This window comes from Phascolarctos cinereus, unplaced genomic scaffold (assembly GCF_003287225.1).
Source record: "Phascolarctos cinereus isolate Bilbo 61053 unplaced genomic scaffold, phaCin_HiC Scaffold_726;HRSCAF=1367, whole genome shotgun sequence".
Taxonomy (NCBI): domain Eukaryota; kingdom Metazoa; phylum Chordata; class Mammalia; order Diprotodontia; family Phascolarctidae; genus Phascolarctos; species Phascolarctos cinereus.
The window spans coordinates 359,706,488-359,728,363 of NW_027556098.1; the positions used below are offsets into that span (position 1 = coordinate 359,706,488).

General features: G+C 42.9%; 1 protein-coding gene across 1 annotated transcript in view; it reads right to left on the reverse strand.

Annotated features, from left to right (window-relative positions):
* The window catches only part of EPHA10 (EPH receptor A10), a 44,694-nt gene that overhangs the window by 15,842 nt on the left and 6,976 nt on the right, over nt 1-21,876 (reverse strand). Inside the window, 5 exon segments of the mRNA XM_020983624.2 lie at nt 2,385-2,493; nt 2,704-2,875; nt 4,767-4,900; nt 12,218-12,595; nt 13,308-13,463. Coding sequence (XP_020839283.2) covers nt 2,385-2,493; nt 2,704-2,875; nt 4,767-4,900; nt 12,218-12,595; nt 13,308-13,463 — 949 coding nt within the window.

Sequence of the window (21,876 nt, forward strand, 5' to 3'; positions counted from 1 at the left end):
TTCTCTAAGACAGGAGGGAAAAGATGAGAAGATAGGGCAGTTTTGAGGTGCGTATGAAGGTGTTCCAGTGAAAACCTCCTGAGTTGGAGAGGGTGAAGATGGGGTTGAGAGCTTAAGAAATGAGGAATAGAGTACCTTGCCTTTAGTAGCTGCTTAATAAATGTTTCCCGAGTTGAGATGGAAAATCTTTTCCCCTGTCTATGTTGCTCTATCCGAAAGCCCTTGATGAGCAAGGGCCTAATCTGTTAAACACTTTACCCAGCCCCCCATCCAGTTTCCAAAATGCTTCAGGTGATGTCTATATGTGCTCCCCTCTACCTCCAGCTATCTCTCTTCTGTGTGTTCATGTTTTTCTTGCTTTTCCACTTCAAATGATTTCCTGAGTCTTCCTGGTTGTGAGACACTCTCCCCATTTGGGGCTGTTTAATCTTGCTCTGATTTGGGAACATTCCCAATTATAAGCCGTTAGGCTGCAGTGTCTGTCTGACTAAGGCAGCCTCAGCAACCCTCTCTGTTCCCTCCCCCCCACCCCAGCTCTGATGGTAGGACTGGGGAGAGTGGGGTGGGGGAAGCTCAGAATCTGGCCAAGTGGCTTTGAAATTGGCATAATTATCAGCTTCAGAGATTTCCCTAGGCATCATCAGCACGTTCATTCCAGCTGTCCCAGTCTCCCCCAGCCTCCAGAAGAATGCTGTTTTCCCCCTGGGCCTTCCTCCCCCTCACATACATGCATGTATGCACACATGCACAGCAACGAGCATGCACACACGCACACATGCATGCATGCACACACACACACATGCACATAGTGGGAGAAGCTGCAGCAGGTTCCTTTGAAGTGCTGGCTTTTCTAGCCGCCCCCTAATCCAAACAGCTTCAGAGAGAAGAGTGAGGCTCCATGCCTGGATTGAGGCGCTGTCCACCAGGGATACCACATCACATACAACCACAGAAGCTCAGCAAAAGCTTAGGGCTTTGGACTGTCAGCCTAGCTGACAAGGGTTGTTGGTACAACTCCTACTCTCAATTCATCAAGGTTTTGAGTGCCTACAGGGTGCCAGTCCTGGCTGATGGGTATGCAAAACCAAAAAAGAATCAGTCACTGTTCTCTTGGACAGTCCCTTCTGCTGAATCCATTCAAGGAGCTTCCGCCCCTGAGGCTGGGTCATTTTTTTTCCTTGTCTATACTCCCCCCTCTCCAGGCAATAGCACCCAATAATCTCAGTTTTGATTAGGAACCCTTCTCCCGTTCTCTCCTTTCTTGTGTTAATTCCACCTTCCTCCCACCTCTTTCGCTGTTGTGCCCTCCCTAACTCAGCTTTGTAAACCAGGAGTCAGGGATTCAAGGCAGAATTCCTATTCTCTTGGTGAGATCCCTAATTCTGTTTTTCTGCTTTAAACTGCAACAGGACTTAGCATCTTCCTCGATCCCTAGCTTCCCACGTCCTCCCCCTGTCCCATACCCACAGCCTCTTAAATGGCAAAGCTGGGAGGGACCATCCGAGTCCCAAGTTCTCACTGTGACAAGTGACCAGATCAAGAGGATGGGCCAAAATGCCAAGTGAGGTATCCTGCCTGTTAGCCCAGGGCTCTTTCCACTGTGGGTCTCTGGCCCTGGAGAGCCTCCCATCACATTTATTTTCAGGATTAGTTCCAAGGCTTGCCCAGGCACCGGGAGCTCATTTCCCTTGGGGGCCTGTGGCCCTCTGAAGCGAATCCTAATCACTATGAGCAGTAGCCCAGGAAGACTGGGTCTACCCTCCCTGTTCCTGCTGAGGCCTGCAGGCTGTTAGCGATTTAAGCAGCCAAATCTCATCCTTCTCAGGGAGTGGAGGGGATGAAGGGGGAAGGGATGGATGGCACATGGATCTGTTCTTGCATTCCTGGATCTGTGTGTCTATGTATGCAAGTCCATGTGAGCACGAACAACATGCTTAACTGGGTATGGTGAGCACATGTACACAAGTACATGTACATATGTAAATGTACATGCAAAGACACAGAATGCCAGCAGGGATCTTGGGCACTGCTCATACAAAGAACCAGAGAATGTGAAAGTTGAGAGAGATTCTGAAGCCCACCCCCTCATTTTACAGATAAGAAAACAGGCCAAGAGAGAGGAAGAGATTTGCCCAAGGACAACATTGAGTTAGAACAAGAGCAGAAACTAGAACCCAGATCTCTGGACTCTCCACCATGGTAAGCATTGCATCTCAACCTCTGTATCTAGGTAGGTAGAGGTCCTTGTTTATGTGCGTCTGTATGTGCTGTGGGGTAGATGGAGTGAACCCGAGTCTCTAGCCCTCCCATCCCAGGGACATCAGGCCCCAGGAACCAGGCTGGAAGGAAACATGTATTTTTAGGAGGGTTTCTAGGCCACTTACCTCTTCCAAATAGCCAGAGAACTGAGCCCGAAGCCAAGGATGAGGAGGGCAGCTACAGAGACTATCACAGCAACCACCGCAGGGTTCTGTTTCCTAGAGCCTGAGCCAGCTTTGATGGAAAAGGAGGGATTGGGCAGTGGGTAGGGAGCTGGATGCGGTCATTATCCGAGGGAGGACCCCAGACCACGTTCAGCACTTGGAGTTTCTTGCCCCTCAGAGGGACCTACTCCCTCCCCTGCCCCTCCCTCCCAGAGTCTTCCATCTCTCTTCTCCCTTGGGGACTCTCCCCCTCCTTTCTCCCCAGTCCCCCAACACTTACTCTCCACTAAAGTTTCTACTTCTATGCTGGGAGTGAAGTTTCCAACTTCTGGGGAGAGGGAAGGTGAGGCTGCTCGGATTTGGAAGACATAGAGTGTTGCTGGCTTCAGGTTATTGACTGTGACAGCAGGTGCTCCTGTCCGGACGGTGGCATAGGTCTGTTCCCTCTGGCCCTGGGTAAGGGGGAAAGGGAGGAAGAGTAGCCTGATGTCCAGGAGATCCCTTCAGCTGTCCAATAAGATGACAGGTCTTCATCTCCTTAGAAAGAGATGGAGGCTTCTTTGCAGAGTTAGGGGATAATGGGGGTAGAACCTAGAACCTATTGTCAGATGTAGCCAACGCATTGATTGGGTTTTGATGAACTATATTTTTTTCTTTATTTTAAAATCTGTATTACAAGGGGAAAAGACTCACTGATAGGGTCAGGGGAAAGATATATTTGAAAATAAATGTGTGTAAAAAATAAAGGCATTAATGAAAATAATTTTTTCTTGAAGAAAAGGAGGAAGGAGATGGTTTTGGAGCTGAGGACATCCTGCTAACAAAAGTGGTGGCAGGGAGGCCACAGGATGAGGGAAAGTACCCACTTCAGGTCTACACATGGAGATGATAGCAACAATAAAAACTATTGTTATTCCAATTGAGGATTAAAGACAAAAACCCAATTTCCCCTCTTTGGTCCCTCCCCTCCCTCACTCTCATACACATTTAGGTACAACTAAGTCTCTGCATCCAAGGCAAGCCTTTCTCCTATTTTTCTATCCATATGCTTCTGGTGGAAAGGGTAGAGACCCCAAATGCAAGAGAGAACCCCATCCAGAGCCTTAGAACAAAAGGTTGGACACCAGGAATGATCTTTTTTGGCCAAAATAACTCTTTATGCCTTCCTAAGGGGTGAAAGGGTTAGGATCTGCAAAATCACAAATATTTTGGAGTCCTAGAGTCAGAAGTATCTCCTTCAGTTTCCCTCCCCCCTTCCCTATGGGACTGTGCATTGTTGTTGAAGTTAAACCTGGTGATGGTATAAAGGGTTTAGACTTTTGGCAGGGAGCTGACCACCAGAGAGAATTTCTCAGGGAAGCCCACTGATAGCCTATTAGGCATTTTCAAGTCAAGTAAAGTGGAGAAGGAAGGCAGTTACCTCCTTAATTTCAGGTGATCGTTGTAATGCCACCGAATCAGAGTCCATCTAATCTATCTGAACCCCACTTCAGCGTCTCCAACAAGAGGCCATCAGTCCTCTGCTTAAAGACCTCAAGGGGTGGATGATGGCTGGACACCTCCCAAGGCAGCCCATTACACTTTGAACAGGTCTAGTTGTTTAAAAGGCTTTCCTTCTATTGAGCTGAAATCTGCCTCTCTTTCAGCTTCCCTTCATTTTTCCTATTTCTTCCCTCTGGGGCCCCACAGAAATCTAATGTCTCCTTTCCATGTTAGACCTATGGACTATATGTATGTGACTTTTAAAAAATGACTTTTGATTTTATATCACAGTCATTTCTGAAAACAGCCCATTCCTTCTCTCTGCTTCCCAGAACTGAACCCTATTCCATAACAACAACAAAAGTAATTCAGAAAAAATACCTGATACAATGACAATGTATACAACATTCTGCCCTAGTGGTCTCCTGCCTTTCCACCAAGCCCTGAATATATTTGAAACCAGTTCTCCTACTCTTCCAATCCTGAAAATCTTCTCATCACGAAGCTAAATATTCCCATTTCCTTCAGTAGCTGTGACATGATCTTGAATCCTCTCCAAATAATTCAACACAATTCAACAAATATTTATTAGGTACCTGTTATGTATGAGGCCCTGTACTAGTGCTAGACATCCAAAGGTGAAAAAGAACACAGTCTTTTTCTCAGGGAGCATCTAATCTTCTAGTTTTCCTATAATTGCTTCTAACCTCTGCTTCTCCCATCTAGGGAAGCCTGGCCACAGGACGTTAGACTGCCCAGGAACCCTAAACTTATGAACAGAAAGAACCGAGGCACTCCCCTCACCCTGTACCCACCCTAAAAAAGGTGCCTTAGGGACAACCAGGAAGGCCCTGGACTTACCTTCTCAAAGTACTGAATTTCATACTCAGTGTTGTTTGCTCCTAGGGTCCCTGGGAACCCTGGCTCTTCCCAGGACAGGGAGACACTCTTGGGTTCCACTCGGTCTGGATGGATCTCAGTCACTCCACTGGATACTGGAAGATGAAGAGGGATATGGGGTATGACAGTGCCTGGGGAAGGTGGATGAACAACTGCTAGTGGCTGAGCGTATGCCGTGTAGGGGGTACTGAAATGTTGGCAGCTGCTTGTGGGAGAATGGCAGAGTTAGATGCAGCAGGCAAAATCTGGAGAGGAGGGTTGAGGGGCACTCATCTGAAAAGACTGAGCAGTAGGTCAGTCTCTGAATAATCCTTCCCCTCCAACCCCATCACACCCACCTATATACCTAGTGATGGTACCAACCCCAAGCTGCCCTGGCCTCACTCAGTGAGTAGTTGAGCTCAGTCTTTAGCCCAGACTAGGGGCTTAGGAGGAAAAAAGGACCAGAAATTGATGGGGCCCTTAATTAAATCAGAATGGAAATGGCTAAATATAGTTAATGGCAAGTCTGGAATCTGCAGACCTCAGTAAAATCAGTTTCTATGTGGAGATGTATTCTCAAAGACTCAAATAGATCTGTGACCTCATTAATTCTGAAGTTCCCTCCAATGATGCAAATAAAAACTCAGTCATTCTTGACTATCTTGTGTCCCTCTTACCCATATTTAAGATTCTCAACTAGATCCATGATCTTATCGATTTGGGAGTTACTTCCAACCACACCGATCACACAGACCATAGCCTATCCATGCCTTTCCCATGAGACATTCATACATGTCCTTTCAAAGGTTCACCACAAGGAGTCCAACCAATGCATTGAAGGCCTTCCTCACTTTCTTCTGATGTCTGAGGTTACTTATGGAACATCTGTTATCCTTTGCTTATCCCATGTGACTGGCCCATATTCTCTCTGTTGCATATTTTTTGAAGGACATCCTTGACTCTTGCTATTCTATAGGATTCCTCTCTGGCTAGATGCTCACACCAACCATTCATCTTTGCCTTGCCTTCTGCGGGATGCTCACCTTTAGTTCTACAGAAGCAGTGGTGTTCCAGGTCTTACTGCTGTATAGCAACACTAGTATAATATTTATATTGAAAAGAAGTGCCTTTGCTATTATGGGAAGCTTGGGGTCAGAACAGTGTTTTATGACTTCTCCAAAACAATCCACCCTTCCATCCTCTATTTTTCCAATTCTAGGCCCAGTTTATTGCCCATCTCTACTATCTGTCCCAGACATAGCTAGCTGGATAGCCAGCTGATAGATATATAGAGAGATATAGAGATAGAGATATAGTATTGGACAAGCTCTACAGAATGTCCATTAAGATACATGTTGAAATCTGAATAATCACATTCTTCATCCATTTGGTCTTTTCTGTATGGATGGTCAGGCCAAGTTCCTTTGAATGATTACTTATCTCTTTTAGGAAGTCCTACAATGTCTTGGGGTTTGATGTAATCAGTATAATGTCATAAGCAAACAGCAGCATCTGGAGCATTTCATCATGCACAGGGAATCCCTCTTCTACCTGGACTTTCTGCTGTATATTCTTTATCACAGTGGCAAATACCTTTGGTGAGCATTATTGTATTATCTATGTTTTCTCAATGATTCAAATAAATCTGTGATTTTGTTGATTTGGAATGATGTAAATCAAAGCCCAGCCATTCCTGAACTGTACTGTGTGACTCTTGCCCATATTTAAAATTCTCAACTGGATCCATGATCTTATCGATTCAAGAGTTTCTTCTGACCATGTAGACCATAGCATGTCAGTGCTGACCCTGTGAGACACTCACACATGTCTCGTTTGGTATTTACCTTCAGAGATCTTTGAACAGGGTTATATTGGTTATTATAGCTTCTTTGGAATATTAAATGATCTTGATAATGTGGATGGGAGACTTTTTGTTTTTCAGTCATTTCAGTCATGTCTGACTCTCTGTGACCCCATTTGGGGTTTTCTTAGCAAAGATACTGCAGTGGTTTACCATTTCTTTTTCTGGCTCATTTTAAAGATGAGGAAACTGAGGCAAACAGGGTTAAGTGACTTGGCCAGGGTCATACAGCTACTGTCTAAAGCCAGATTCCAACTCAGATCTTCTTGATTACAGGCCTGGCACTCTATCCACTGCACTACTTTGTTGTAAAAGAGCCTATAAGGAAATGTTTTGTTCAACTGAGTCGAATTCTTTTTTGTAGTCAACAAACAATAAGCATAATGGGATCTCATATTTTCTACATCTTTTGTTTAGCTGTGAGATGATAACAATATAGTCCATTGTTGAATATTATTTGCAAAAGGTAGCTTGTTCTCTACTAATACCCTCATCAAGGATGCTCTCAATTTGTACATAGACGACCCTCATAAAGGTTTTTTTTATAGAAGGGAGCATAGGCATTATAGATGGGCAGTTGTTCATATTTTCTCAGTAATCTTTTTTTGGGATCACTAAGATCTGTGAGTTTTTCCCTGCCTTTGGTATCTTTCCCTCATTTAGACACCTTGTAAATTGGTTCCCTATATGGATCTTAGCTATATATACTTAATCCAGTCCAGCTGCTTTTCTGATCTTTGTTCTCTTTAGTGTCATTCTTCATCCTCTGTAAGCACTTCAGTGACTATGATGTTAGGGTCCAAATGAATGGCTCCACTATCCTGGATGAAGAAAAGTTGGTAGTAATAATTTTTCTATTTTTTTTGTTTGCAGTCAACTTTCTTTTTCATCTTTGAATGCCTTTGATAAGTCTTTGCTTTGTTGGTTACTCATCAAGCTTGCTTTAGATTGGGTTTACATTCCACTGCTTCCCTTTGCTTTAAAAGATGATACTTCTTATAACTGTCTATCATCCTCCCTTGTAAGATTTTAAAGATGAGCTTATATTTTGACCTAGTATTATCCTTGGCAACTTTTATTCTCCAACAGGCAAGTAAGTCAAATGTTTTTGGGGTGCTTTCCATACTCTTTTGGTCTCCTTGTTGTAGCAATTAATTTACATTGGCAAATTTAATTGATTAATTTACATTAACTTTGGTAGTATTATAGTTGGGGTTGATGTCATGTCTGTTGTCCATTTCCCACTCTTCAGTTTCCACAACTTGTTTAAATAATTTGGTATTAAATCGTCTTAGTTATATGCCATATCCTCTTCTCATTACTATTCTTTCTTCTTGTTTCCTGTAAATTCTAATCTTATCTCTAAGTAGTTGATGGTCTGACAATGCACAGAGAATTGGCTCAGGGACAACTCCCACATCCATAAGTCTTATACTATCTGTTAAAATGCATTCAATTTACTTTTTTTGGCATTCATCATGCCTTATGCCTACAAATTATTTTATTAAAAATATTCATGGGGGCAGCTAGGTGGTGCAGCGGATATAGCTCTGGCCTTGGAGTCAGAAGGACCTGAGTTCTAATCCGGCCTCAGACAGATTAACACTAGCTGTGTGACCCTGGGCAAGTCACTTAACCCCAATTGCCTCAGCAAAAAAAGAAAAAAAAAGAAAAATATTCATGACATAAAGTCATGAGGCTTCTGTATAATCTACATGTATTGGGCCTTTCTCATTTCTTTCTGCTGAATCATGCTTTCCCATATAATTCTTTCCATTCTCATCTGTTCTCACCTTTGCACTCACATTGTTAAGTATCATAGAATTTCTCTATCACTTCATCCTCAACAACTGATGACACAAAAGCTACAGTTATTTTCATGGTATTTTTTCCAAATAGTTACTATTCATGCTGAAATATGCAATGACCATATGTCCCTTGAAATATTTCTTATTACTTTGGGGCATATGATAAAACCATGCCACCAATACTTTTCTCTGCCTCGCAAAGGGGCATTTGTGAGCCATTCTTTCATTTACTGTCTTTGGTCTAAGTTTGTTCATAGTAGGAATGCCAAAATTGTTAGGCTCCAACTCCTATCACACTATGTCTATTCCTTGGTCATCGGATCTCTCATTTAGAGTATCGACAGTCAAATTAAAGATTGCCGGCAGTCTCAAACATGTATTAGTCTTAGAACTCTTTCCCACAACTCTGCCATCATTATTGCAGAAGGTGAAGGGGATGGTGGTACAACGGGACCAAGGGCCATTTTTGATTTTTCTGTCTCATGGGTTGCCATGGTCAAACAAGTTTCATCATCAGGTTCCTCTTCATGGGTAGATAGGCTGGTCCTCAAAAAATAGAGTCATTCTGTTTCTAGGGATATAATTGAAGCCCTTCCAGTATTTGTTGGAATAGCCTTGAAGAACACAAGGTCACCCCCATATCATATTGAGGCATCAGAGTAGGATTTTATGGGGTATTTTGTACCCTCAAAATTTTGTTCCCCAAAATTCACCAACATACTGGAGGCCTTCCTTAATTTCTCTCAACATAATAAGAAATCAATGAAGCACTCTGGCTGTGCAGCTGTTATTCCTTGCTATCATCAAATGACTAGGCCATCTTTTCTAATCATACATTTCCCTGATAAGATCTATTACTCCTGTTCTTCAAAGTTCCTCATTGTCTATACTAGAGCCTATTTATTACACACGAAGTGCCTCTTTATTGCCTGCTGTGTAATATTCGTTGTCAGTTTTCCCAAAAGTATTTTGATGCATGTCTCACAGATATTCAATAAATACCAGTAGAATTTTGGTATTAAAGAGATGTGACTTAATTTCCAGGAGAAGCCTGGAGTCATTAAAAGAACTTTGTACTTTTCTAAAAGTAATCCAGCTTGCTCTCCTCCTATTTAATTCTAATTAACCATTTGTATTATCTATACAAGATAAACATACTGTTTGGCAAATTCTATAGAGTATCCATCTAATTGCATTCATAACTTAGACAATAGGTTCTTCATCCACTTGGTCTTTCCTGTATGGATGATCAATATAATCTCTTCTGGGTGTTTGAGGATAGCTTTCAGGCGCTGGGACTTGACATCACTAACACAATGTCATCTACAAACAGGAACATCTGGAGGACCTCAACATTCACATGAAATTCTTTTTTTTGGCTAGATCTTTTCAATCATGGTGGCAAATACCTTCAGCAAACATCGAGCTCCCCATTTCATGTGTCATCTGATGTTTATGACCAGTGGGTCTTTGGAAAAGGTTATTTCTCTTATTATATTTTCTATGGAGTCTTGAATGTTTGATGAAAGATATCTTGTTAGAAGAGCTCTCTTAAGGTGAGGTTTTGCTCTACCAAATCAAATGCTTTTTCATAATCAATGAAGAGTAAGTACAGTGTGATCTCATTCTCTACATCTTTCAACCATTTTTGGTATTAATAAGGTCTGAAATTTACCCGCCCACACACACCTCTTTGGCACTGGCCCTTCTTTAGCTACATTATGAACGGGTACCTCAGTGCTCTCACAGTTGTCACCTCCAGCACATACCTGCTCTATTACCACTTGCTCCAACCTAGCTTCTTTGCCATCTTTTTATAGTTCTATTTCTGCCTTCCCTATAAGAACATCCTGAATGTGATGTTAAGAATTCTGTCTTCTACCACCCTTTATAGCAAAAATAGTTTGATATTAAAAAAATCTTTATAGCTCATCCATTTTTCTTCTGTTTGTTAACCTCTTTTTACTTGTTAAATGCCATTTTTATTGTTATTGTTGTGGGGGGGGGGTGGTCCTTCATTCTCAAAGAAGACCAACGACATCATGAGGGTGATGTTTCCCTTGGAATGATTTTGCTTAGCTGCCTCTCTTGCTAAGCTTTCTTTAAACTGGTTCTATACTCCACTGCTTTTCTCTTTTTATGAGGCAATACTATTCAGAACCATCCATTATTTTTACCATTTCACAAATGAGTTGATGTTCTAAACCAGTTGCCTTGCAGTTTAGTCAAATGTTTGCTGACAGGTGGGCATTAGGCTCCTTTGGTTTCCTTGTTATGGCAACTAACTTACTTAAGTTAAGGTATATGTAATTATTATAATCAGCATTGATGAATTTTTGCTGTCTGTTGTCCATTTTTCATAATAACAGTATGAAGCATTTAACATACATCATCTCATTTGACCCTCACAACAACAGTATGAGATGGGTACTATTATTATCCCCATTTTACAGATGAGTAAACTGAGACTGACAGAGGGTAAATGACTAGCTACTTGTTTAAATAGGTCAGGATTGAATTGTCTCTATTGAATGTTGTCTTTTTCTCATTCTTCTTCTTCTAGGTTTTTTTTTCTTTTTACTAATTCTGATCTTTATTATAAGTTGATGGTCTGACTGAACACAAGACATCTGATTCCACAATGACACATCAATGAACAGTCTTTTCTGTTAAGAGATAACCAGTCTCATTTTGTGATTTTTTTGGGGGGAGGGGTGGTGTTCTCTGCCTTTTTTAAAGCTTTCTAGAGGTAAAGGTATGAGTTTCTATGCAGTTTCTGGCCTCTCTCCTGGCTTTTTTCTGACCTATGCTTTCTGATCTATTTATCACTACTCCATATCTGTTCCTCCTTTGTGTGGCAGTCACCAAGTATCAGAGTACATTCTGATTGAATGTGTGTGTGGAGGGGTGTCTTATTTTTTGAAGCACAGGTCTGAACATGTCACTCCCCTACTCAATAAACTTCAGTGGCTCCCTGTTACCTCTAGGAGCAAAAATAAACTCCTTTGTTTTAGCATGTAAAGCCTTTCATAATCTGGCCATAACATATCTTTCCAGCCTTTTTCCACCTTACCCCACTTCAAACAATCTATGGTTCAGGTGAATGGGCCTTCTTACTGTTCCCTGTTCCTCCTAAAAGCCACTCCGTTTCTCACCTCCATGATTTTACACTGGTTGGGCCTTGTGCCTTGAGTGTACTTTCACCTCACTTTCACTCTTATAATTCCCAGTTTCTTGCAAGACTGAGCTCATGTTCCATCTTGTGCATGAAACTTTTCCTAAGCCACTTCCCTGCCCTGCCAGTGTCCTTCCCAGAAAATCACCATGTAGCCATCTTGTAGATATTTTGTCTATGCCAATATGTGTACATCCACTGATATAAACTTCTTAAGGGCAGGAACTGTTTTGCTTTTGTCTTTTTGACTGTTATGTGCAACTTTCTATATATAGATGTATTTGAGCAACACCTGGGGGGGGAGGGGGGGGAGGGACAACAACAACAACGAAATTGTGGTCTTGGGGAACCAGAGAGTGGGGAGGCAGCTGAGCAGAGGAGACAGGAATTTCCCTTCCCCTACCGCTTGGAGCAGAGGCATCCCTGCTTAGAGGTTACCTCTCCAAGGTAGAGGGCTAGCTTCCATCCTCCCTCCCTGCCTCAAAGGGGGAGTAGAGGGTAAGGGGAATCTAATCCACCCTAGGGCCTTCAGCCTGGGGATTCGGATGGGCCTGGAAGAACAGATGGGGTAAGCCTGGGGCCTTACCCGCCAGACCCGTGGACACGATGACCTGGGCGTAAGTGGTCCCCACAGCGCCCAGGCCGGAGACGCCGTTGAGCGCTGCCACCCGGATGGTGTAGTGGGAGTGCGGGAGCAGGTTGAGCAAGGTGACTGTCCTCTCTCGCAGTCCGGTCTGGCGCGGCACGAAACTCACGCTGGGCCCGCAGGACTCACAGGTGCCCCCGGGGCCCAGGCCAAACCCCTGCCCCTGCCCCACGCCCGGGCCATCCTCGCCGCAGCGCTGGCATAGGACGGTGTAAGTGATGTCAGAACGGCCGCCAGAGTCCTCCGGGGGACTCCAGCGCAGCAACAGGGTGGAGCGGCTCAGCCTGTAGACCAGATCCCTCGGGGCAGACGGAGGACCTGGGGTGGGGAGCGGGGGCAGTAAGACCGCGTCTGGTTGGCGCATCTGGCCTGGGCAGCGCAGAATGTGGTCCTGGGATGGAGCAGGGAGGGGAGGGACTTCGAGGGTCAGGGTTTGAGGCAGGGAATAAGTCTATAGAATCTGGAATAGGCCACTGACGGAGGAGAGTCCATAAGGTCACGAACTGACAGTGGGAAGGCCACATAGTCTTTTCTGGTAAGGTAGTCCAAGGACCAGAGATTTAGATTTGGAAGAGGCTCCAAGGACCCAACTCATTTTACAGATGAGAGAAACTGAGAACTGCAAGGGAAGTGACTTGACCGAGGTCACGCTGATAGAAAAGGAGTGCTATTGGGCTATTGGGCTATGAGGGGGGGGGAATCTTGTTTTTTCCGCTAACATTCACAGAGAATGTGGCTTAAAGTCGTGAATTCGCCACCTCATATTTTGCCTACTTATACATTAGAAAGACTATGGAGTTTGAAAACTGGAACTGAGGAGCCACGGGAAATGGTACTGGACCTGGGAAGAGGCGCAGTGCATCAGATTAGGTGGACGATGGGATGGGGCTGCGATTGAGTAGCGGGGGGCGGGAGGAGTGGGGTTCTGCGAGGGCTCGAAGATGTGTCTCGGAAGTTAAGGACCGGAGTTCAGCACTGCCTGACAGGTCTGAGGGCATCACTAGGCCCACCCCCGCCCCGGGTGACTCACGGGTGCAGGAGGCTGAGGGTGGGTCCGCTGGGGAGCGGGAATAGCTGTCCTGGCAGACGCAGAGCGTGGACGCGTTGGCCAGAGCGCTGCTATGCTCGGGGCACGGGGAGCACAGTGGCCTCCGCGGGGACACCTTGTAAAATCCAGGGGGGCAGGCTGTGGAGAGAGGCGACAGTCAGGGGCGAGAGGCTCGTGGAAAGGCGGACCCAGTCTGGGAGCGGGGTGGGGAGAGGGTGGGCACAAATCTGGGACAGGTGAGAGTTAGAAACGCTCTCCCTTGAGATCGAAAATTTAAGGACAGACCCAATCCCTTTCCTTCTCTTCGTCTCCACCACCACCCAAAAGGGCCCTAAGACAGCTTTCTTGCCTGGCTCTGACAGGGCTCTGGATTGGGGGTGGCTGTGGCCAGACACATATTTAGATCTCCCCTACAGCCTTCCTGTTTAGTAGGTACTTTAAGACCCTCTTCTTCCCACTATGGCCTGGTTGTTATATGCCATAAATGACAAGCGTTTTCAGAATTCCTAGGAAGAAGCCAGGAGGATTTTAGAGACCTGGGATCTCTGATCTTCCTCTAAGAGCCACAGCTAATCTTCCCAGGGTGTCCCATTCCCCCCAACTCTCCCCCAAAAAGGTTCTTCCCCACACATCTCCATTACAGTAGAAAGAATGCTAGAAGAATGAGTTGAGGTCTCAGCTCTGCCACTTGTTAACTGCTCATCTGAGACAAGTCACTCTCCCTCTATGATCCTCAGCTTCCTCATCTGTAAAATGGGGGTAGTTATACTTTCACTGGTTGACTCACGAAGTTATTAACAGTATCAAATGAGGTAATGTATGTGAAGAGCTTAGTGTTGTAGAAATGTGAGCTGGTGTTACTAGTTTAATAAGGATGGCATGGCAAGAAAACTGTTGCTGCAATGAAAGAGAGACAAATCCGACCATAAGAACTATTTTCTATCAAGGGCATAAGATCTGGTGAACAGAGATAACTAAGGATTTTCCAAGCAGCAGAAGTCTTTGGCTGACTGGTTAGCTGACCTGAGTGGGGGAAGGGATCATCCTGTCTTACAAGCAGAGGACTGGACAGGATGACTTATGTGATGTCACTCATCAATCAAAGGGGTCCCTAGTCTCTGCTTTCAAGACTGAGCACAGAAAATAATAGGTAATGGGCTGCCAATTCTCAACCTTGGAAAGGCAGTGTGCCCTTAATGGGCAAGATCTAGGACTAAGAATTAGACTTGCTCCCCCAAATCTCTTTCCTGTGCCCTTTTCTCTTCCTCCACACTGTTTCACTTGGTGATCTCATCAGCTGCCATTTCAAGCATCCTCTCTATGCAGATGACTCTCAGATCTACCTGTGTAAACTTAACCTCTCTGCTGTCATGCAGTCTTGCATCTCCAACTGCCTTTTAGACATTTTTAATTGGATTTCCTGTAGATATCTTAAATACAATATGTCTAAAATTTAACTCATTATTCTCCACCCCCCAAAAAAACTTTCCACTCTTCCTAACTTCCCTATTACTGCTGAGGGTACCATTATTCTCCCCATCACCCAAACTTCCAACCTTGGTACTCTACTCTTCACTCTGTCTTATCACCCCCCTCCATCCAATCAGTGGTCAAATTCTGCCACTTCTACCCTTGTTACACATACATACATACACATATATAATGTAATATAATATGACATGTTATATTATGTAATATATAATGTAATATATGCACACATATATGTATACTATTGCATATACATTATTTGTAATATATCATAGTATAATACAATATAATATGTTATATATGTACACACACATATAGATAGAGATATATAATATAATACCTCTTCTTTTCTCCTCTGACATAACAACCACACTGGTGCAGGCTCTCATCACTGCCTACCTGTACTATTTCAGTAGCCTACTGGTCAGTCTTCCTGCCTCAGGTTTTTTCCCCTCTCTAATGTATTTTACACTTAGCTGTCAAATTATCTTTCTAAAGTGCAAAGTCTGACTATATCACTCCCCTTTCATTCAACAAATTTGGGTTTTGTTTATTACTCCTTATTACCTCCAGGATCAAATATGAAATCTTCTGTTAGACTTTCAATGTCCTTCATAACCTAATTCCTTCCTACCTTACCAGTCTTCTTACACCTTACTTCCCTCCATGTAGTCTGTAATCCAATGACACCAGTCTTGCTGTTCCTTGAACAAGACATTCCATCTCATGGCTCTGAATGCTTTCACTGTCTGTCCTCCGTACCAGTCTATGTCCAAACACTTGTGCTACAATGGTACTTTTACAAATTTTTAATAAACTAATAGTGTAATATTGGTTATCATCATTTTCTGCTTTTTTCCTCTTATCCCTCAAAACTGACTATGAGTTTTATGAGAATAGGGGCATATGCCTTAGCCACTCATAATAAATATTTTTAATCTAATTCAATTAATTAAGAGATTGGGGCTAATAAATAAGACTTACAGATTTGCCTCCTATATAATGTCAACTGGACCAGAACCGGCCTCTAATCTATGAGTGGCCTGAACCAAGCAAATAGAGTAGGCCAGAGATGGAAGAGTCACAAGACAGAAGTTTAATTAATTTCAGAGTGAGGAAAATGGCATATGCATATGGAAACCCCCCTTCTAAGAAGGAGGTCTTAACATGCTGGACTAAAGGCAGGTCTTGTACACATCCTAGGCTGGACCATGACATAATCATTTTTAGGTCTTGAGTTACTGTTCCTATAGGCCCTGTGGGTCATGCCCACCCTTCAGGGCACAGAACCAGAGTTCTGTGATGGGAACATGAGTGCTGTACCTGCCAGTGACAAGGAACAGGGATTGTGAATATTCAATGAATGGTTCTGGGAAATAAAGGCAGCTAAATCCCTTAGTGAATACCTGGTGCTGGTCCAAGCAATACACTTTGCCAGAGGGTGATATCATCCTGAGCACAAGATTATTGTTATGCCAAGCTCAGAACACAGCCTGCTTGCTGGGCCTTAGCTCTGGGAAACAGGACATCTCCAAAATATTTTGACAGTAGCAATGAGAGGCTTTACAAGCATAACTCCCTCTCTCTTTTAGCAGTGAGAGGCTTTGTAGGTACAAATGCCTTTACCTCACCAATCTATAACTTAGTACAGGGAGTCTTAAGCTTTTTTTATGCTATGGACTTTTGTGGTTATCTAGTAAAACCTATAACCTCCTTCTTTGAATAATGTTTTTAAATGCATAAAATAAAATACATAAGATTACAAAATAAACCAAAAGTTAATGAAAATAAAGATGTGGGATTTTTTTCCATACAAGTTCATAAACTCCCTGAAATCTACCCACAGGTCCCAGACTTAGTGGATAAATTCTAGGAAGTTAACTCTCATGTAGCAATGAGAGGCTTAATAAGTACAATTCTCTCCTCCATCTGTCAATCAGAAGCTTTATAGATACAAATCCTCCACCAAACCCATCTATGACTTAGTAGATAAGTTCTAGAGAGTTGCTTCTCATTTAGCAATGAGAAACTTCACAAGTACAGTTATTTGTGATTACAGATTGCTCTTAGAACTAAAAATGAGGGAAATGAAAGGGAAATTTGAGGGGCACTCTCTCAGGACAGTTGATCATGGGACAAGGCTTGTTTTCCTGAAGACAAACATATATGCTCTGGGAAGGATGTATCATCTATGACCTTGTCTGACTTAGAGATAAGAGACTTGGGCTCCAATATTTGTTGTTTCTGTGATCCTGGGAAAGTAATTTAAGCTTTCTGGGTCACTTCCCTTACCAAGAAAATGAGAATAATAAATAACATGAGCATTACCTACTCCTTAGGTTTTTGGGGAAGAATGAAATTTGTAAAACTTAAAGTGCTGCTTAATGGGGATGATTATTTCATTAAAGTGCCTTCCATAAGCCTCTAATTTCCAGGCCTCATGCCCCAAGGTTTGGATCTGAAGGTAGAGAATAAAAATAATGCAGAAGTCTTAGACTAGGGGACATCTTCCAGCTCTGTCCTCAGTCTACTCCCTGTCCCTAGTTGGGGGCATTCAGAGACTTGGGGCCCCCTTTAGTTTCCTACATACAACTTCAGACAAAAGCATAGAGAAAGAAAGGGCAAATGAAACCAGACACTGAGAGGCACTAGCCAGGAAAGGGGAAGATCAAGACAAAGGCCGTAATCCCAAGAAAATGTCATAATGTCACTTATGCTGAAAGCCACATCAGGACACTGGCCACTCCTCCTTTGGTAACTGGGCAGGGGTGGGGCTGAGGTAGGGGAAGAGAGTCTGAATTCTGGAGTCACGGGCCAACATAACCTATGGCAATATTTCCAAAGTTCTGAAGTGGTCATGGCCTGCCTGGAAGGGGCTGGATAGATTAGATCTTAAAGCTGAGGTCCAGGGTTCAAGGCCTTTTTGTGTGTGGCCCTAGAGGACAGAAATCCTAGAGGATCAATGGATTGAGGTGAATGAAGAAAAGCTGGAGCGTTCTGTATGAGTAATTAAGTCAGAAGCCTTCCCTTATCCCCTCCCAGTAACAAGGAGTTCTTAATTACAGTGCAACTTGGCATATACAGTAGACATTTGGGGTTCATTTTGCCCTTATATTAATCCACTTTAGCCAAGGGGTAAAAGATACAGGGAGGACAATTTCAGCTCAACATTAAAAAACTTAACCAAAAATCCACCCATCTGATGATTGGTCTCTCTGCCCGGAGTGTTTCCACTCCAGTCCACCTTCTCAGCTATCAAACTGATCACCCTAAGGTGCAGGTCACTCTCTGACTAAATATACTTCAGTGGCTCCCTATGACTTCCTGGATCAAATATAAAATCCTCTTTTGGAATTTTTAAGGCCCCTTAACACCTAGCCCCTTTCTACCTTTCCAGTCTTCTTAAACCCTCCTTCCCTCTACCCCTCTTCTCATATACTCTAAGATCTAGTGACCCTGGACTTCTGGCTCAGCATTTTCACTGGCTGTCCCCTAACCCTGGAATGTTCTCCTCCTTCACCTACATCTCCTGGTTTCCTTGACTTCCTTCAGGATTCAGCTAAAATGCTACCTGCTACAAGAAGCTTTTCTCTATCTCCCTTAATGTTAGTGTCTTTTCTCTGAGATTATCTACATTTTATCTCTCTCTCTCTCTCTCTCTCTCTCTCTCTATATATATATATATATATATATGTATATATATGTATATATATATGTATATATGTATGTATGTATATATACATATATACATACACATACACATACAGCTAGTTGCTTCCACGTTGTCTTCCCTGTTAGACTGTGAGCTCCTCAAGAGGAGGGACTTGGGTTTTGGTTTTTGGTTTGTTTGTTTGTTTTGTCTTTCTTTGTATCAATAGTGCTTAGAATAGTGGCCAACACATAGCAGGTGCTTAATAAATGCTCATTGATTTGTTGACCTGAACAGAGCTGTCCAAATGTAGAATGGGTTACCATAATAGGCAGTGAGCAACCTGTCATTGTATGTATCCAAACAAAGGTGGAATAACAAATGTCAGGCACATACTTCCAGGAGGTCTTAACCAGAGGTCCATGAACTCAGACCTTTTCTTTTCATATTTTGATGAATGAATTTCAGCTGAATTGATTTCCTTTGTAATTCTATGCATTTTTTAAAATCTAGAAATGTTATCCTATACACCAAAGAGTCTAACAAAAAAATGTTAAGACACCCTGTAATAGAAGGAATTCCTGAATTTGGTGAGAGGTTAGCCTAGATCATCAGTTCTCAAATTTGTTGGACTCAGGACCCCTTCATACTCTTAAAATTATTTAGGATGTCAAAGAACTTTTGTTTATATGGGTTATAACTATTGATGTTTTATTAGAAATTAAAATGGATTAATTTTCAAAATAATTATTAATTCATTTAAAATAATAATAAGCCATTACATGTTAACGTGAACAAAATATTTTTATGAAATTTTTTTCTAAAACAAATAATAGTGAAAAATTGTTTTGCATATTTTTGCAGATTTCTTTAGTGTCTGGCTTAATAGAAGGCAGCTGGAGTCTAATTTTGCATTCAAACTGTTATGATATGTTGTTTTGGTTGAAGTATATGAAAAACTCCAGTTTCTCATGTATGTTTGTAGTTGGAAAAGGGAGGAGTATTTTAATAAGTAAATAATATCTTAGTGCTATTATGGGGGAAAATGTTGACTTCCTAGATCCCCCAAAAGGGTTTCAGGGCCTCTTGGGGGTCCATGGGCCATACTTTGAGAACCCCTGACTTAGATGAACTCTGAGGTCTCTTCCAATTTTATGATAATCCAAGCTGTCTGAGTGTGAATTCAACAATTCAATTTAACAAGCACTTATTATGTGTGGATCACTGCTCTCAAGATTCTAAAGCTCCAAGAATACACACAATTCCTGCCATGACTGAAGAATTCTTTTTCTAAGATTCACTCTTGTGTCCATCAAGACTTATCTGCCCTGTTTCTCATACACAGAAAGTTGCTCCAGCATCTGAGAGCAGACCATGTGAAACCAAAAACCATTGAGACTGTAGGAGAGAGGGACTGTCACTGCCTATTATTCATCACCAACCATCACTAACCATCACCTACTGTTACCATCAGTCTGTCAGTCAACAGTCACAAGCTTGCTGGCACATTGGATAAAGCACAGGACCTGGAGTCAAGAAGGCTTGAATTAAAATCTGGCCTCAGGAACTTATTAGTTGTGTGGCCCTGGGCAAGTCACTCACCCCTATCTGTTTCAGTTTCCTTATCAGCAAAATTGGGATAATAATAGCATCTACCTCTGAGAGTTGTTGCAAAAATCAAATGAGATGAGATGTGTGAAGCACTTTGCAAATCTTAAAGCACTGAATAAATTCTAGTTGGCTATCAACAAACATATATTAAGCACTTACTATGTGCCAAGGACTTTGCTAAGAGATAAAGGTAAAAAGAAAAGTAAAATCACTATTACCCACTATCCTCACACTTATAACCACTGTTTACCACCACTGAACATCACCCACTATTATTGATCATTACCTACCATGACCAACTAACAATTTCTTATCATTGCTGTCATCATTGTGGTCATTGCTGGCCATGATTACCTATATCACCCACTATCATTGACCGTCATTCACCATCATCATCATCACCCATTCAGTATCATTACACATTGCTCTTCTTCACTGTCCATTGCCCACCATAACTGCCAGCATCAGTGATCATTGCTATCCATCACTATCACCAACTATCACTGACTACTGTTCAACTCCAGGTTAGGCTTATGATTAACAAGCATCTTTCAGAAGCAAACGCCCTTCATTTTCTCCACCCCCTCTCTCTGTCTTATAGCCTCATGAAAGGCTACTTCTTTATTTCCTTTAACTTTCGATGGCACAATTGGGCCAGACATTTCCCTTCCACATGGGACCTGGGCTCTCTTATGAGGTTTAAGGAGTCTGAGTGGGCTCAGGGCCAGGCAGCATCGGGGAAGGTCTGACAGCTGTCCTCCCTTCCCAAGGCTGGTCCCCTGGAGTGGCCACTCTCTTAAGTCTTCCCTCATTTGTAGGCCAGTGTGGAAGGGAAGTCCCTCATTGTCTCTCTTTGAGCATACAGTCTGGGTCCTCCAGAGAGGACAGCTAATGGCCCGATTTCTCCTGGAGAGTGGGGAAGGAATTTAATTATGTCTATAAATGACCTCAAATATTTTCCCTTCAATAATGTTCATTATTTAAAACCCATGACATTAGAAATTAGAGGCTGGGACTAGGCCCAGGGGCTGGGGCTAGAGAGAGAGAATCAGAACCAGATGCCTAGCTGGAGTCCAAATCAGAAGTAAGGTGGAGCAGACAGAAAAGCTGATGGGGTAGTCTCCTTCACTATCTGTTGAGATCCAGGAGTCATCACTTTGAGAAGTCCCTTCACCAATATAAGGTCACAACTACAGGCATGCATATATACACAAAAAAATGGTGGCCAATCCTACCTGCCCTGGGGAAGAAGTCCCTCCACACTGAGATAGGAATGGTTCTTGGACAGCAGACACAGTCTTTTGATAGGACTTTTCTAGCTCACCCAAAACTGACAGCTTTGTGACCTTGGCCAAGGCTCTTCCCTTCCATCTTTGAAATAAGGAGTATTAGAGAAGATGATCTCTAAAGTACATTTGATTTCTAAATCAATGGTTGATCATTTGTTGATATATGGAAGAATGGCAGCTCAGTCTTTCTGAGGCTATCAAATCTTCATAGCTTTTTTCTGGGCCCTATCACAGACCAAAGGGGCCAGAAAAACTGAGTCTCTGTCCCTCCTTCTCCAACCCTCCCTCAATTTGTCCCTCCTTCCCTGGGTTGGTCCCTTTCCTTATAGTCTGCAATCCCTTCAAGCACATAGAACTGCAGTCTGAATGCTCAACCCATCCGAGCCTTGCATACAACAAGGCCTAAGGTTCCTCAAGATATAGGACAGGGGCAGGAATTCAGAGGAAACCATTGGCAGTGTGGAAGGGTAGATTCAGATGTGGGTGCCAAGACTTGGAACTGATGAGCCAGTTT